Raw genomic sequence first — 19797 nt, forward strand, 5'->3', positions numbered from 1 at the left:
TGGAATTAAAATCATCTGTATTTTTAAAATTTAGAACTTGAAATCTACCGTCAAAGTAAGATTGAATGTATGCATTAGATGTCCCTGTGAAGAAAGTTTTTATTTGTAACATTGTTGATCCAGACTCTTCTTAAGGATTTATTTCAGTGGTTCACCCAGCATAATTTATGGGAACAAAAGCTCGAATCTTCTAACAATATGTCAGTAACGTCAACTGACAGCTCCAAGGACTAGTTTGACTCACCTTCTTGCAGTATGATAAGATGTCCATCTTATCCTTGAAGCAGGAAACCTTCGAGTTCAGATCAGATATCCACTGACCTTGCTCGTTCATGTACTTAGGATGGTACGCCTCTTGTTCCCCGTGAGGGCCCGCATCGCAGAGCATCGCAACCTGCGATTCGAAGTGAGACACGGTACTGCCGAGGCCACTGTTATCTGGATGACCCTGAAAGAAGAGGAGATTGAAATAAATGAAAATTTTCGACACTCGAATTAAAACTATGGGAATGTAACTCATTTTCACCAGGTACAAATATCTGTAAAATGAAAAAAAAACTAAACTAAAACTTTTAATACATCGGGAACAATAGCTAACTGAAAATGAACTATGCCTACTGACATCATTTAAAGAATTGATAATAATACGAAGGGGTCCAAAATGATGTAAATTAATTTCCAGGACTGTGAACATACAGAGTGACAATTTAAAAACTTGCCAGGCCAATTATGTCGCGACAAGGATGTTTTCAGAGAAAATGACGAAACAGGTCAATTTCTATTCGTAGGGTGACACATTTTGAGCAGAATTGCAAGCCGAAATCTCCGCAACCCTAGGTGTAGGGGCTATCACCCCTAAATTCTTAAGAGGGAATAGGGGGTTTGATTAACTTCAATTGAAAGATCACGTGTCCCTCTACATGAATACTAAGGTTTGCAAATTTTTATTAATTCCTTGAAGTAGTTACAGGAGGTGACAATTTGAAAACTCGCCAGGCCAATTATGTCCCAACAAGGATGTTTTCAGAGAAATTGCCGGAACAGGTCAATTTTTATTCGGAGGGGGACATGTTTCTAGCAGAATTGTAAGAAACAATCTCCTAAATCTAAGGTGTAGTAGAGGTTGCCACCCCTAAATTCTTAATAGGGAATAGAGGGTGAGCTAAACCTCAATTGGAAGACAATATGTCCTTCTACATAATTATTGTCTTCCAATTGAGGTATAGCTCACCTTCTGTTCCCTATTAAGAATTTAGGGGTGACAACCCCTACACGTAAGATTGAGGAGATTTTGGCTTACAATTCTGCTAGAAACATGTAACTACTTCAAGGACTCAATAAAAATTTGCAAACCATAGTACTTATCTAGAGGGTCAAGTGATCTTTCAATTGAGGTATAGGTCACCCCCTAGTCCCTATTGAGAATTTAGGGGTTATAACTTCTACACTTAGGGTTCAGGAGATTTTGGCTTAAAATTCTGCCCAGAATGTGTCCCCCTACGAATAGAAATTGACCTGCATTTTTTCTGAAATCATCCTTGTCGTGACATAATTGGACTGGCAAGTTTTCAAATTGTCACTCTATATAAGGGTACTTCTTCAAGTACCCTTTTTTCTGAAACTGACCCTTAAGGGATATACAATTGCAATCCTTATTTTTTCAATATCTATTCATATTTGGGCAGTGATCATTATAAGACATTAGCATAATAATTTATTTCACGTAAGCGAATGAAGTTAAAAGTGTAACTGAAAAGAAAGAATTTCTTTAAAAACAGGAGCATCCCTGATTCACTGACGTCGCTTATCTAATGCTTGCGAAACAGTTGGGCAGAATGACCAAAGGGATGCAATAGACCAATGAATCCTAAACCATCATAGTATGGTTCAGTTCCTGAATCAATTGTATAATATAAGGATGGAATTTACATTGTTTGAGGATTCTCATGATTGTTGTGCGTGAAATAATAATATAATAATAATAATAATAATAATAGTTTATTTGCATACTATACAATTTGTTTGATATTAAATATCTGCATATATGGATAATTCACTTCATCATTTACATACAAATAAACATTTAGTAGCAGAGGCTCGAACGGTCCTTGAAGGTCCGTCTTGCCTGTACGCTACTTCAGATGAAAGTTTAACCTGAGCTTTAGCTAGTGTCCCTACCATACAAACAAATAAACAAGAATTCTTTTTCCCTGAAATAGTTGAAAAGAAAAAATAGAAATCGGGTGATGAGCCGAAGCATGTACTAACAGGATGATAGATTATAACTATATGACAATAAAATCTGGGACTGCACCGGAGTTCAACGAGTTGATTACATATTTATGGCCTTATCAATAAATCCCCTTCCTTTTGAGAAAATCCATTGAGTAACAAGCCTCTTGAATTTCTGTTGGTTTGTAGTTCCCTGGATGTTTGTTGGAACGCAGGAATATATTCTTGGAGCAAGGTAACAACTTGACCTTTGCCCAATTGTTTTTTTTTGCTCTGGATGTCTTGAAATAGGTATTTTTTGTTCTGGTTGGATATGCATGATCAAGGTGTTCCAATTTGATTTTCCCATTGTAAACTTGATGTATAACTCTGAGATGATACAGTTGTCTAACGTCCAAGACTTGGGATGACTCGTAGAGCAGATCGCTGGGGAATGTAATTTTTTTAAAATACACCAGATACATCGGACAATTTCCTAATACTGAAGTTCAGATCCATTGCTACATGACCTAAGACAGCCACGTCCCTCGCTTCGTCTCTTTCATGCAGCGGATACATTTTTGCAGGATGTCGGTCGTTGAATGAAGCCGTTGTTGTTCTCGCAGAGTCGTTATTTCTAAAATCTAATTTTATTATTTCCATCTTTTCTTCTAAGGAATAGACCATTTTAAGTCTCTTACAAATTTACAATGGCTTTGTTACACTCGTAACGTTCTTTTCTTTCTTAGTCAAGATAGACTAAGGTATCGTTAACTTGGACCATCTACTTTTTTGGAAAAAAAAATTAACAACATAACTACTAAATACCTTTGAAATGTTTTTGAAGCGAAATTTTAGGGTCAGATAGTACTCGATACCATTTTCAATATTAGTCGCAACACCTTTCATCTTATACGGGGATCAAAAAAGCCCTCGAATCAGATTTTGACAGGTCCGCATGATTTTCATTTTGAAATCGGAAAATCTAAGTGTTAAGTTTTCATTTGACCACCTTGTACATATCATTGATATGACGCCAATCAACTCATTTATGATTATAAAGTGATTCAGAAGATGAGATAAGTAACACTTATTTTGCGTTTTATTCATTGCCATCACATTATAGGCAAGGAAGTATGTTGAAGTCAACAAATGATTTCGTATATCGAAATTTCATCCCCAGAAATTCCGTGTGGATCCGGGCTCTCGTTTCTCTTAATCTACCATGAAAAGAGTGAAAACAAATCCGTGGTGGATTAACTGATTTCCGCCAAAACGCTTGCGTTGAAGAAGGATTTAAAAATATAAAAACTCGAATGAAAACCTAGCGACTCGTTAAAGAAACGTCCAATTAGGAATTTTTTATTCTTGTGTTAAGCGATTAGGCGAATAAAATCCTTTCAATACCGCTGGTGCTTCTAATTGACTCCCCGTAGCTTAAATCTCAGATCGAAAAATCGTGTCCGGGAGATGACAGCTAATTAGTACCTAACCTACGACGCAGACGTCAATCGGCCGAAAGCCACTCTATATTGAAACTACGTTCCCTGTTGGCCAGTCGGAAGGGACAATTACAAATAATAAATTGGAAAGGGTCGTTTAATCGCATGAAACATCCACGCTATTTCCGATGTCCGTTATACGAGCCACAAGGCGCGAATTCAATGTTTTGACAAATGTAGATCGGAATCGCTGCTCAAAATGAATGATATTAGAGTTGTTGTTATTATTTTATATAGGTTGAGGTCTGACTCGTACGATATTTCAACAGTAGATTCTTGACATCAATAGTAACTTTTTTTTTCTATATAATTTTTTGCGAAACAGCTCGGTTTCAAAAATACAGGCTGTTGAGAAACCAAAAAAAAAAATTCTCATCAGCACGTGTTCCAGTTTTGTCATTATAACCATTACGTACCATAAAACTACCAAAAATTCAAAGGAACCAACTCTTCAAACTGAGTTGGACGCTATCTAATGAATATTTGAATGTTTTGTAAAATCAAAGTATTCCTCATATTTTATCGTATAATGGGCCGTTTTCGAGTAATTTGATGTTTAAAATTTAAATCTGTGAAATATGAAAAATTGGGTAGGAGAGAGTTCCTTTGAATTGGACAGCCCATGAACCGGACGCTACAGTTTTCTACTACACTCGATAGCAATTTAGCATCCCTTACGTAAATCCCATTTTCGCAACATCGATCGAGATCTCTTGTAAAATGGCTGACCCTGTGGCTCGCGCCTTGTTGCGAAAATGGGATTTACGTAAAGGATGCCAAATCACCATCGAGTGTTTTAAAAAACTGTAGCGTCCGGTTCATGGGCCGTCCAATTCAAAGGAACTCTCCCCTACTTTGTCTGAATAGATACAACCAAAGATTATTATAGAGTAGAAAGATAGGAAATGCCCTCATATCTCTAGTACTAAAAACCGACTACATTTTTGCCAGTGAAAACACATTTGACAATGAGATGGCGCTGAAAACGTACTGTCAATGCAGAACAACGGTTTGATAACAGTTTTCTGTTTTATAATTGAAGGGCGCGAAATTCGAATTCTATTCCTTGTATTGGATTTCACTATCGACTTGTTGAGAACAAAAAACAAACATCCTGAGCGACAATGCAAAAGTATGGTTTTGTTTTGTGACTAGGATGTTAGTTTTCATCTGAACATTGTTTGGAATCAATTGATATCAATGAAATACTCTGTCAGATGTGCTATATTGTCATTTGAAATTTATAAACAATTACAAAAATTTGAAATTATGGACAACGAATAGAGCTTTGACTAGCTATATAGTCAAAGGTGTTATTTCTGCGCAATACATTTTTTAGATATTATAAACTTAGTGGAATTTGTACAAATTATATCAGAAATCGAATTGACCCAATATTCAATATAACATTAAAGCATTCACATTTCAGTTACGCGCGTACCTATTATTTACAGAATTTTCAGAACCACTATTAAAAAAACCTTATAGAGGTATAATACAAGACCTGTATGTAAGCCCGTCAGTATAGTTTCTTTATAATTTTTTTACGATATAGTCTTTTTGTGACACAATATACAAATTGATTAATGAATGAACAAAACACTCACAGCAGCTTTCATAAAACTTTGACTTCCAATCAATTTGACAATCACTCGATGCCCAAAACGAAATCAATAAAACTTTTGCATTTTTGGATATAATGAAGGAGTAGCAATGGAGAATCTTTGAATGGACGTATAAAAGTCATAATTTCCCCTAAATAAGCCCTTCATGCAAGGGATGCTTCCTGTATACAACAATTTACGTAGATTGACAGTTCTCAATTGACTTGCAGTGAAATGTTCATTGCACATAGTGTAGTCAGTAGTGTTTGCAGGCCTTTGTGCCCTGAAAATTTTATCCACTTCGTAGCATTGAAAATAAAAACTGTAACGTGGTTTACTCGGAGGAAAATCTCGAGCGCCAGCTATTCTTTTCAATAGGAAGAATAGCAAACCTACCAGAGTAGTTGCTGGCCGGAGACAGAGCTCGGTGTTGTCTAGGGTGGTAGCGACAACGAAGAAGTCAAAATCGAATTATGTAAAAGTTTATTCACACCTTCGGAAACCAATTATATGTACAAGGGAGATATGTGTGATATAAAATATGAGTGATTCTTTAAGTGAAAATACATTCGGGAAATCTTATCCGGCCACGAGCACTTTATGAAATTTATACCGGGTGTAGTGAAAAATTAACGGTTCAATAAAAATGCGCCAACCAGAACTGACGAATGCTAAAGACTTGCTATACGGTATCGGTATGTAGTTGTACTTCTCCGGAAATGAAACACAATAAGGGCGGATCTGTTCGAGACTTTTATTCGCTGCCCCAAGGGTTATAACACGCCATGACTGACAGCGAAGAAAATGTCTATTTTTAACGCAACTACGGGATTTCACTGACTACGTGCGGTATCTCTTATTTTCTGCCCCAAGGGTTATAGCACGCCATGACTGACAGAAAAGAAGAGATTTCGGATTTAACACTTATGACGCGGACAGGAGGGTTGACGGAACTTTCCCTTCAGTACCCCAAGGGTTAACACGCCATGACTGATAGAGAAGGGAAAAGTCAGACTCGCGAAACAGGGTAAAGAACGATAAAATACAACAGAAAACGATACAGTACAGCAGTGTCAAAGTTAAAGAAGTAACGGCGTAGGTCTAACAAAGAAATTGAACGGTACAGACGGGGACCTACCTCCTTTGTTTCAAGCACTCGGAAACTCAAAGGATTTAAAAGAAAAAAACTAAAAAATTAACTCTAAGCACTGATGCAAACACAAAATGATTATTCTTCAACGGCGAAATACGGAAAATTAAATGAATTTATAACAGAAGTCACTACGTTAGAAAGCGAAAAATCGAAAATACTGAAGCGAAGTGAACGAACTGAAGTAAAAGTCGAAAAGTCGAAAAGTCAGCCGAAGAACTGAAGTAACAGTCGAAAAGTGACCGTCGCGGGGGAAAATTTGCTTTTATAGGCATATCCCCTCTCACGGTAAAAATCTGAAAATTGCAGAATGCGACAAGAATGAAAAACGTCGTCAGCTCCGGTTTATCGCATATCAACAGATGAAAAACGTCGAAATCTTCAGCGGCATGTAAGAAAAACAACGTGAAATACAGATAAGCGGTTTTTTACATTTAATCTGCCTGTCGGAATGAACGTACGGAATATTCGAGAATTAAAATATTTTCAAAGACGGAAATTTAAAACGAAAGAAATGCACTAAGATGAACTCCAATTTTCCTCAGAAAACTGGACTTCATCACAAAACCAATGAATGACCGAGTCACTTGTTACCAGTTTTAATACTTACATTTTCATTCTGCTTTTCATTTGATCTACAGTTCTCATCATACAATAATTTTCGAACGATATTTTGAGGTTCTCACCAAGAAATTAGACAAAAATTTCAATAATCAGCAACTAGAACGAGCTTCATAAACAAAAGGCGGTACGAGAATCAAAACATTCAAAATCTCTTTGATCAAAATGGCCATCTGAAAGCTCACATAATTCTATATGTTTCTGCAAATCTCCCTCGAAGAAATATTTTAACCAGTCTTAGGGTCTTGAAAACACTTTTGAAACAGAGATGGAGCTCACTCACTGGACATCACTTCGTCGCTTCGTTTCCTATCATTCTACTCTAATAATCTTTGATATGGATGTTATTTTATTTCACTGATTATATAAATTTCAACTCACCCTTATCGTTATGTGTTCACTAATATTGTCTGTAAACGTCCTAATGAAATAAAATAAATTTTTCAATGAAAAAAGAAGAATCAAATTCACCTGTTCGAGCTATCGAGTATCCTGATTTTTTCATTGGAAGTGTGTACTAATAATAAATAAGAAAATTCACATTCTCATGATGATTCGGCATATGAAGTTCATAAATCGGTCAAATACAAATAAAAATAATTGAAATTCAATTTTAACCATCAGAACACCTATCTGAGATCAAGGAGCGTGTTTATCCGAACTGCATGAATTTAGAATATTTGGATCCATTCGTTTCTCATATTTTCTGCCGGAGTACCTTCGTATAGGCGGAAATTTCTAGATATTATAGCGGCATTAAGGGAAATAAACATTTAATGGCGTGAACGATTATCGATAAACCTGAAATATGTTCCCCACTGAATGTTCCATACTCGAATAACGTATCTATTCGAGTGGAGGTTGTAAACTGGCGAAGAATTAAATTGATCTGAAGCATCAAGATGTTTTCATGAAACATGGAAAATAGAAGTGGTTACTCATAATCTAACTGGATTATTTATATTCAGTGCGTTCGATTACTTCACTAACTCTGTACACCATCGCAGCCATGTTTAGGAATTAATGGAAAACATTAATTAAGTTTAAAATATTACCTATCATAAACGAAATCAATTCGGATGCATAACACGTGCCGATATTAAATCAACAAATGTTACGATCTTTATAGCACTAACAAACTACTATCACTAAGGCCCGGTACTTTCACCTTAGAATAAATTTTATTCACTGTCAATAAATATCTGTCAAATAATTTCCTGTTGTTTAACAAGCTGCTCGTTTCACAACAAAAAAATCAGTAATGGTTATTTGACCATCGGTTAAAATTATTTTCTGAGGGTTGGTAATGTTTTTCGTGTACGATAGATCTACTTTTAGGTTATTTATTACTGCCATTTCGTATTTCTGTGAAACAAGAACTTTAGAATATAGAAATGGTTATGAATATTAGAGAATGTAATATTCATATTTATTTTTCATTTAGATCTTGATTCAAGTGAAACTGAAGCGTTTTTTCTTGTGCGAAATTAGAAAAAATAGTGCAACTGTGCTGGATCAATAGAAACTATCACTTTATTGAAAAATTCAAATAAAATTGAGTTTTGCATTTATAACTTGAAGTTCCTTGAATAATTTATATCTATCTATGAGGTGTCTTCCTCAACAATTCTTCAAAAGCCTATTTTTATTGATTATTTAAGTTTGAATTGAAATGCTTTGATCTATTTCAAAAATTCAAATTTCATCACTCTAATTCAACATACTTGCATAATAACCATTAATAAGATTCAGTCTAGTTCTTCTAGTTCTATTATTTGACAATAATTCTTGATCCCCTATAGGGGGCACAGCAACATTTTGATATAAATTCATTGCTTCTTCTTCTCCTCTTGAAGGAGGTTGTCCTTTCATTACAAGTTATGTTATGTTAAAAAACTTAATCATTGCTTGCATCTATACTTTTAATATTCTCATTGAAGGTGCTGCGATTCTTCGCTTCCAAATGGCTTCCTTTCCACTGTATTTCTGAATCTACAGAAGAAATCCAGGTCGACATATTCCTCAAAATAATTCCTTCTAGCTCCAAATCTTCTGGGCCTCACTGTTTACTCATCACTACTATGAGTATTCACATCATAATCGTCCACGATGTTCGTAAATAATAACTAATAAACACCCAATACATGTAAAACGCTTTCTAACCAGTAATCTCGAAGAAATGCTGAATTGTCTCTGACAGAACTCAAAATATGTTATCTATGCAGAAAAGCACACGCCACGAAAATTCTATGTCCAGGTAACTCTTAGTTAACTCATGAAGTTTTCGGGGTTAAGTCAAGCACAAGTTAACTTAAGGTCAAACGATAAACCACACTTTGTGAAACAGAATTTTTGATTTAACCACTGGTCACTAAAAAACTTTGGGTTAACCATATATTGTGAAACTGGGCCTTGGGAAATTACATTTTCTATCGTAATCAACTGCCCTGGTGTATTGAGGAATTTCAACATTCGTATGGTTGATGTGGAACATAACAGCACTCATCTCCAGAGTGTTCAAACATATTTTATTTTGGATATCGATTGAAATTTATTCTGGGAGGATTCTGCATCTCTTCATAAACTTTTTAGGGTTTTCACTCCCAATCTCTGAAACAAAATCAATTAAAAATGAAATCAACGATTTGCTCCTGCGTAAATTCTTGCACTAATTTGTCAGGAGCAAATTAACTAGAAAAAATTGTTGCCTGACAATGAACTCAAACTAAATAACGTTGAAATTATAATTCTGTAACGTTTCGGAGTCTATATCAGACTCCTTCATCAGACGAAAAATCTATTTTTTAGAAAATCTTCTGAGTTGTGGTTTTTGTTTGACATTAATTGTCATTTACTTTCGTGAAATGAGGCATTTTAGGGCAGTGGGCTATTGAAAACGAAACAGCGCCATCATATGTCCGCAGAACCGAATTATTTAAAACGCCCGTCATATCAATGTTTGATTCCAGGAGGACAACTTCTAAGATCAAATTCAACACTGTACCGCTTCAATCCTTAGAGTTACAACCCCAAATCCTAAATTTTGAATATTGAAGATGGGGTAACTGAGACCTCATTTGAGAGGTGAATTTCTTCATTCAATTTATTCTTTTTCGAGATATTTACAGATAAAACCTTCACCTTCAACTACTTGAAGAACACATCTCGTGCTTCAACAGCTCATGGTAGAGAAAATTATGTAATTTTAAGTTCAAAATTTCTGAATCTCAAGAAATGAGTGTAAATTGCATTCACAGTGCCGAATTCAAAAGTTCATGAAAATATGAACGGAACGGGTTTCGTTATTTGATTTATAAATTCGCAATCCCTATTCGGGTTCATTTCAGTGGAGGAATATCAGCGGAGATAATTCATTCTGCTCAAGAAATAAGCTTTCAAGAGATATCGGAGTATAAATGTAGGAAACCATCGGAGTAATATCGACGTTTCATTCGAAATGCGAGAAGAAGGCAAACAGAGATCAGTAGCGGAATGATTGATTGTGAATCCATGCCATTCTTCAATATTCTGCCGTATCAGTAGGGTGTCGGCCATTAAATCGAAAGGTCAAGGCGAGTCGCGTGCAGGTCATAAAGTTTCAGCGTCGTCCATAAAGTGCACTCTTTCGAAAAGATAAGTCTCCCAGTTTTTCAATCTGTAAAGTTGTAAATCTGAATTACGCTATTTTTGTGTACTGCTTATTTTTATAGCCGGAGCATTTGATCTCATTTGGTGATGAGAGAAAAGAGATAAGAAGAGTTTGGAATTATTCACGTATTTTTAGGAAAAGTTCTGAATAAACCTTCAAGTATTGTTGGTGGGGAAATGGAGTTTTTATCATTTGTTTAAACTTCTCATTTTCTCATTCTCATTTCTCATTTGTTTAATGTTTCTTGGAAAAATGGATGATCAAATTATAAGTAGATTCTTATTGCTTTTTATTATTTTTATTGATAATAATAATCATATAATTTTTTAATTTGATAAATTTTATACTTCTCTCGCCATTTCTTAATGGCGCATTTTATTGATACACTGAGTGCTCACTACAATAATTCCAAGAGATCTGAAACTAATTTCACTAATGGATTTTGCTATTATCTCAAATGAGAATGTTATTCGAAACCAATTCCTTGTATTTATTCGTTTTAATCGTTCTTAACATGTTTATGCTGCTCAACAAAAACCAATTGACACCTTCAACCTTCCGCAGTAATATATATTCGTTTCGAATATCACGGTCTATAAATAAAAGCGTCACGTCAGTCTTTGGTTGATTATTTCAGAGCTCATGAAGCTAATTTGCTTGCTGCAAATTTAATTTTTACTGTTACGTAATTGTTTCCTCTCTGTGAATATAATAACATGATTATACGAGAACGAGCTTTGGTGCAACCCCTTTATTGAGTCATTATTTCTATATAATTGTTCCCAAAATTGTTTCGTGTCCCAATCCAGCTTCTTGGAGGGGGGATGTAGCACTGTCTTCAACGTTTCGAATTGGATGCATTCGTAATGGAAATTTTGAGTTCTATGTATTCTATGATGAATAGAATTGAGATTTTTTGACGTCTTTTCGGAAAGAGTTCAATCGTTTCTTTTTAGGTATCTGTCAGTTGAAAGATAAAATATTATTCCGCAATAGTTAAGGAGTAATCTGTAGATAAGAAATAAAATCTGAGGTGGAAATATTGAAAAATAATCTACTGTTTTCGAAAAAGCGTAAAAAATCAAACAAGAATTCTGATAGGATTTTTATCTACTCCTGTTTGTATGGGGAGTCCGAGAGAGTTGAACTCCTTTTCACTCTGAAGCCACTTGAGTTATATCTGTAGATGCTTGCAACTCTTTTTTTTACGTGAAGATATCATGCCCAAATAGGCAACGGTAGTTAATGGTAGAGTGATGGTGAGATGAACATTTTGAGTAGAGGTACAGCAATTCTTTTTTTAGGAACCGAAAATTGGTTCATGCCTCCCTATCCTAAAGGAGATTTGAAGAGGAGGCGAGAGAGACTTGACCATAAGTTTGTTTATCAGGAAAAACATTTAGAGAAAACAATTTCCAATGACCATCGATATTTCATGTCAAGGGTTTCATCATCAGATGTATCAGCGTAGGAAATACATATTTTCTATTTTATAGTCACACTTATTTCCTAGATGTTTTTTACTTTTTTGAGCCTTTATATATTTTTTATATTTATTTCTATCATTCAATTTTCCCTGTTTGAAGCAATTTCTTATCTGAGCTCAGTGAGTGAAACTTGGACTGCTGACCATAGCATAGGCCAAATCTCCCGCTTTCCCTTGTAGTCTATTCAACAGATATTTTCTTGAAACTTTTACAACTAACATTAAAAAGGCTTAATGAGTTTGTCCTGCGCTGTTACGAGAAGATAATACAACTGAAATGAGTGAAAGAAAATTAAAGAAAACGACAGTAGAAAAAATAATGTTCTTCACTTACGCGTAAAGCTAATTCATCGCATGTGACTGCTTGCCCGAACTGCTCTTCGAGTTGGTCCGTAAACAGCAGTAGCGTACGAAAAAGTATCACTTTCCGCAGTTGTTAAGAGAAAGGGTGTTTAGCCTGAGTGGCTTATTGGACGTTTATGAAGAACGGATCATAGGATTGTTCTGAAAATTTGGCTTCTAAGCTTTACGCTTCTGATCTATCTGAATAAAATATTTTAAATGTCGCGACGTTGCCGCTTTAACGAACAAATACTACAAACTTCGTTATTTCAAATGGGACATCCTATTTAGTATACCTTTTTTCGCATCATCTTTTGAAGATAGGTCACTGAGATCGTTTGAAGAGAATGAGTTTTGGGTGAAGAAAACTTGGTTTGTGGTATGCAGGGTGTTCCCAAATTCTTAGTATTTTCACTCGATGCAAAAACGGCAAAAAGTTGATTTTTTCAAATGGAACACCCTACTTTTTATCTGATATTTTCAGAGAAAATCAAATTACATATCCAATGAGGTATCAAGTTTCCATATGAAAACCTCATGGTTTCGAAAATAAAGTCAAATTTCTATGAAAGTGAGTATTTTCAGCGTACGATTCTAAAATCATCACATTGTCCATGAACAATTTCCATAAAACTTGATTAGGAAACTGGGATTTCTATCCATTTTTCACCAAAATGTCTTGTTTGTTTTATAAAACAAACACAATTCCTTCTGTGAATGAAACAAAAACTTTCAGTCGAGTTTTCAATTATTTTAGAATTTCACAAAATTAACGTGGCAGTAATTCTACGGTAGCAACATAAGTTCTACGCTGAAAACTCTCACTACTGAAGAAATTGTACCTAATTCCCGAAACCATAGGGTTTTCGTATAGGACCGTACTTCACTAGATGCGTATGTTGATTTTCTCGGATATCAGATACAAAGTAGTGTGTTTAATAAGGGGAAAAAAATTTTTTTTATACTCGAAACTCATCCTCAGGAGCACAGTGACCTATATTCAAAATTTCAGCTTCCTAAAATTTAAAATGTCTTTTTCATCCTATTTTATTGGATCCATGTTTTTAGCAATTTTTATGAGAAACCGTTATTATCTCCGAAATAATTAGGAGGTAGGAAAATTTTCTACAAAAATACTGAGATGGAGATCTGGAAGCGAAAAAAGTTAAAATAAATATGGTGTCCCACTTGAAATAACGGGTCGCAACACTAAAAATATTATAGTCGATCCTAAAATCCGTTCTCCTTAAAGGTCTTCTAGGACACCCAACGTGGGATACTCTGTATATTCTACAACCGGCAATGGGTGAAATCAAACTGAAATTCGCATTTATTTCATTTCAGTGAGGGTGCTGACATCAAAATATAACCGATGAATGGTGAAAATCGCGGAAGATCAATACAAATAACCATTAATGAACGCTAAACCGAAACAGCCGAAAAATGTAAATTATGCAAACATGGAATGAAAATTTCAGGGCACAAGTAATTTCCGACTTGGTGAAAATAGGATGGAACAATTGTGTGGAAATTTGCTCCTGCAACCGTTCATTATCTATTTACGTAAACGTTTCCAAAATTGGTTTATGGCAGTGGCGTTCTCCCTTTCGGATGCAGCAGCAATTTAATTTATATTTTAATGAGTGGCGTGTACGTTTTCCACGTTTCCTGCTTTTTAACTCTTTTGAATTCAACTACAGATGTACGAGGTAATATTGCGTATTTTTCGTAGCCACAACAAAAGAATTTGTGTTTCATTTAGTGTTCACTCCTGCACCATAGCTTTTTGCAGCACGAGTAGGTGTATGTTGAAGCCGTTATTATCATGGAGTTTTTCTTATATTCACAGGAAACTTTTGTAAAGAGACTTTGATGATTCTTTGATTTCTTCAAAAATGTCAAATTTTGAGGTGACTGCAAGGTCAGAGTCAGATTGAGAAATTCAAATGCCCTTTATTTTCCTGGAAGATATGAAATTTTGAGGTCTATAAAACACTAGTGGTTGATAGAGTAAAAAAGAAGAAAAAATGAGGAATACTCGTATGGTCCAATGTCAGCCTAGAGTTTGAGCAACGTCAGAAGTAGACCCGAAGAATGACGTTGAATTAGTCAGTGAATGCGTTGCCCAGTTTCATTCTGAAGTAGTTGGTAGTGGTCTGAAAATATTTCTTTTTGTTTTCGCACGATGAATATTCATTATGTGTTTCAAATAAGGTAGGTGCTGGCAATAAGGCCTAGCTAAGGATTATTTTCAATGACTCGAAAACAATGAACTTCAATCACAAAATTTCAGTTTTATTGTAAATTAAACATAAACATCAAAAATTCTCTCAAATAAAAACAAAATGGCAACTTCTGCTATGAAGAACGACAAAGTTGATATTTTCAAAAATTCTTCAGTACGCCTTATTATACTACAGTATGATAATAAGGCGTATTAGACTTTCGCATCAATAAATAATCAAAGTAGGCTTTTTCATATTTGGTCACTGAAACCCATATTTGATTACTATGCATAAGTAATGTTTGAATCTACAGGGAGAGTCTTTGACTTGTACAAATATTTTATTGAGGTCAAAAGAAACATTCTTTTCTTTTACAATATTTTCCGAATTGGTTCGGTTTGAAAGATACAGGCTGTTGAAAAACTATAAAAGAATTGTTCTTAGGTTATCGTCCAATATTCTTTCATTTCATCTATAAAAGAATGTTATTTTTTGTTACATCTCACAAACGGTTTTATCGTATGAAATGAATTTCGGAATATGGTTTTTCACTTATTTTATGAATCTTTTTCTAACATAAGATATCACCCAAGTTTTCTCATTATGACCATTAACTACCATAAAAATACCAAAAACTCGAAAACCCAACTCTTGCAACTAAGTTGGACGCTATCTAATGAATATTTGCACGTTTTCTAAAATAAAAGTAATCCTCATATTTTCTTGCATAATGGGCCGAGTAATTTGATGTTGAAAAAAAAGTATCTGTGAAATTTGAAAAATTGGGTACATTGGTTGAATGCAACTCTTTCTAAAAGATTCATCTAGTTGTTCTGAAGGTAATTGTGTTTTTCCACGGGTGACACAGCGCTTTGAGGCGCCATCTATGAATGATTGCTTCTCAGGACTGTGATTTTGAACGCTGGCAACCATTATTGATTGAATTTCCGTAACTTAGGCCTTATTACTCGACAAGCCTTATTACAGCACCTACAGTATGTTTTTTGAGCAGCGTGCTTGAACATCGAATTGCACACTTGGTGTGCGTTGATAACACGACTCTACAAAAAAATTTTCGTTCTTTGTCCTAACGTTTATACTAGGATTTTCCGGTTAATTATGCACAAAAACGAAAAGAAAATACCTCTTTTTGGTATAAAGTTTGCTTTTGTGATAGTTATAGTATTAATAGTCATTCTTCATTTTTTTATAATTTTCAATAATTCAAAAAGACCGTCCGATGAGAGTGGGGTGTTTAGGTTTACAAGATGCCGCTAGAGGGCACTCGAGTCATAAACAATGATCAGGTGTTGTCAATACGTCAGACGGTAGCGAACATATTCAATGTAAGAAAATTTATAAAATGTTTCATCTGAATCTAAACGACTTATATTTCAGCTGAATATTTCCACAATCAGAAAGATTGTGAATGAAGAGGATGACAAAGAATTTATTTCTATTGGGACACCCAAAAAAGTGGTGGCATTTGAGAATTTTATATTTGAGTGAATTAATGCGAAAATTTTACTACAGTCATAAACAATGATCAGGTGTTGTTTACTAGCCCAGAAAAACTTCAAATATCGTCAAGAAAGTATAATACGATGCTGATGCATTTTGTTTTATATGTGGTCAATTTATTATAACTCGTGACGTGAAATACGAATTAAAGACATTTAAGAATTTGGTGTTGACCCGTGTAATTCAGAGTGAAAACTAATCTGATATCCAACATCCGAGCAGGTAACATTGAAATAATTGATAACTAGACCGTTATCTCAAAAATGAACATGAAATATAATTTAGTTCGTTTGTTTTTCTTCTGACACAAGTGTGCCATGAGAAGTGGAAATTTCATTTATTAAAAAATATGTTTTTTTCATTTCTGAAAATGAAGTGTCTCAAACTGATTCAGAAAATATACATTGCATTGTTGGATATGGCCAACTGCTCTTGTGAAACTCTATGTAACAGGAAGAATTCATTCATTTATTCTCCTAATGAATCGAGTAAATTTTTAACGAAATAAGTACAGGTTGGGAAAATTTGTTGTGTACTGAACTACAGCAGCTAGCTACATTTCCGAGCTCTTTTTCGGAGAAACAAAGAACGGTGAAAACGCAGCCTCCTACGATACTTCGTTTTTGTGTTTGACAATTTCGTAAAGTTCTCATAACTTTTTTGTCTTTGAAGTTACAAATCTAAAACTTGTACCTTCCACAGGCGCTTTTTTACATCAGAATCCACTGATGAACTCAAAATATTTTTTCATTTCGGATTATTAGGTGAACTTTCATTTTTTTTAAATGCAAACTTTTATTGAATTTGTTATTTTTGAATAGGAAAAAAATCTTCTACCCGTATATTCTACGTCTCTATCATACAAGTTTCAGATCTGTAACTTCAAAGACAAAAAAGTTATGAGAATTTTTCGGAATCGTCAAAATCCCAATTTTTGTTTATAACACGAAATCTAAAAATGATAGGCAGATTCTATTTTCAGATTTGCATTAGTCAAGAAGAAAGAGTTCGAGAATCATCCCTTTTCTTCTAGCTGCTTTAGTCTATATAGCTGAGGCTATATGCCTCAGTAGACAACGAATTTTGCCCACCCTGTACACATTCGTTTATTTCAAAAGTTTCATTTCCGATTTTTTATATCCGAAATGACGATTCAAAGAATTTCCGCAAATATCCAAGGTGAAAGCCGAAGTAAGCCAGAATATCGACTGAAAAAGACCATATATCATTCTGTAAGGAATCCTCCACTTTCTCCTCCAATCTCCCAAACGTTAAATCGAATATTCAAGACTTGCCGCAGGGAAGAAACGATATTCAGCTCACTTCTTGTTGTACACGTAGGGCTAATTCACCCAATTCCCGAGAATGATAGGAGATGAGGAGGACGTAAAAGGAATTGAAGTAGAGATATACGAACTCGGATATCCTCCTAATACGGAGATACGTCTAGAGACCCCTTTAATTCGCAGAATTTCCAGCCTGCATATTTCCGAATAATGGAGTTGGGCAGAACCGGCCTCGATGTAACTTTCTGAGATCTGCCTTTTGATTCATTGTCTTTAATAATGAACCTTCCGCATCAGACATAGCTAGAGAGATTTCGCCCAATCAGTCTTCACAATTTACGAATCGACGAGAAAAAGTGAATGGCGAACATCTTTGTTTTTGACACCCACTAGGTACTTAAGGGTGTCAAAGCATACATTCTTACCACTGAATGAAGAAGCGAAATTCCATAGCCTACTTATTTTAGGCTACTTATAGCGAATTCGACTCATAGATATTGTTGCAGTGGCCACAGTTTTAGATATTTTGTAATTATTGTGATAAGTATATACAAAATTGATGAGATACTGTTAATATTGATGAACGGTAGATATTTCTTGTGAATTTTTGTTTATTTTTCATCTGATTTTTCTGGGTCCAATGTTTGTTATTTGTTGTGAATACTGTAGTGGGCGTATGCCTATTTGTATTCTTATGTATAAATAAAAAAAAATAAATGAAATGAAAAAAAGTTCAACATATGCAAGCAGTGCACACCAGTTTCAGGATTCACTGTAAGTGTCCCAAGAAATACAGCTATACAAGGTGATTCTTTGACTCGTACAAATATTTTAACAGTAGATTCTTGAGGTCAAGAGAAACACTTTTTTCTTTTACCATTTTTTTTTCGTCTCTGTTCGGTTTTAAAGATACAGGATGTAGAATAACCATGAAAAATGTCATTAAGTTCATAAACGGTTTTATCGAATGAAATGAATTTCGGAACTTAGGTTTTCATTTATTTAATGAATCTTCTTCGAGCACAAAATATCACTCACATCCTTATTATGACCATTACGTACCATAAAAATACCAAAAATTCAGAGAATCCAACTCTTAAGTTTTTCTTATCTCATGAATATTTGAACGTTTTGTAAAATAAATGTACCTATTCTTCATATTTTCTCGTATAATGCGCCGTTTTCAAGTGATTTTATGTTCAAAAATAAAAAATATCTGTGAAATCTGAAAAATTGGGTACTTTGACCTACTCCAACTCTTTTTAGAAGTTTCACAGATGTTTAGTATCACAGATTGAGCCAGTTTTTCCAGGTGTGGCACAGCTCATTATGAAAACTTGAAATGGCTATATGTTTTTGTCAGGGCCCAATCGGAAAAAAGGGCATAGGAAAAAAGTGTTTCTTCTAACCTCAAGAATCTTTTGAAATATGAAATATTTAATTTTCGTTGAAAAAAAAATTGCTGAGAGTCGTATTTGAAATCTGGAAGGTATAACTTTCTATCTGGTATAGTTTGGAAGATAGTAGTGGTGGATGTCCTTAATGCAATTTGTTCGAAAAACAATCTCTTCCATTATTCTTTCATCAGGAAGACAGTTCTCGTTATTTTTTTATGAGTTGGACAAAAAGAATCGATACATTGCTAAGTTATTTATGTTGCTACTGTTAACTCGATAATTAGACGCTCAGAAGTGTATATAAAAAATAATGGTTAAAATTTGGACCAATTTTCGTAGACATGCCGGTTGTATTAAACTTTATTTTAAATTATTATCTTGAACGATTTATTCTGCTGTTTCTGTTTAGTTTTTTAAATGAACTTCAACATCCTGTAAACCCGAAAAGTTGAAGTATGGCCTGGTACATGAAATGTAGGGATTTTCCTTATTTTATTTAAGTTTTTGTATGATTCAAAATAATGATTGTGTTCAACAAAAATAGTTATATCTCATGCACAGTGTCTATATTCTTCTCTTTGAAGATTCCTCTACACGAGTCTCTGTAACCTATCCTAAGCAAAGTTCTTAGTGCTTTTTCTGAATCACAATTACATGCAGATCCTACATATAAATAACTTCCCCAGAAAATTAAACCATAAGATAGAAAAGAATGGAAGTTTGCCAAAGAGACCAACCTAAGAATATTATGAATGAAAAGAGTGCTGAAGGAACAATTTTTTCCGGGGATTTGTTTTCTCTTC

General features: G+C 34.5%; 1 protein-coding gene across 2 annotated transcripts in view; it reads right to left on the reverse strand.

Moving 5' to 3' along the window:
* The window catches only part of LOC123310569 (amyloid-beta-like protein), a 187513-nt gene that overhangs the window by 133398 nt on the left and 34318 nt on the right, over positions 1 to 19797 (reverse strand). The window contains exons 1-2 of one of the 2 annotated variants that reach the window (XM_044894090.1): positions 8144 to 8162; positions 245 to 448 (exon numbers count right to left, since the gene is read on the reverse strand). In XM_044894090.1, coding sequence (XP_044750025.1) covers positions 245 to 388 — 144 coding nt within the window. In that variant the 5' untranslated portion in view covers positions 389 to 448; positions 8144 to 8162. Of the gene's footprint in view, positions 1 to 244; positions 449 to 8143; positions 8163 to 19797 lie in introns of those variants that run through there. The other variant, XM_044894089.1, reaches the window with a different exon arrangement.

Source organism: Coccinella septempunctata, chromosome 3 (genome assembly GCF_907165205.1).
Source record: "Coccinella septempunctata chromosome 3, icCocSept1.1, whole genome shotgun sequence".
NCBI classification, from domain to species: Eukaryota; Metazoa; Arthropoda; class Insecta; order Coleoptera; family Coccinellidae; genus Coccinella; species Coccinella septempunctata.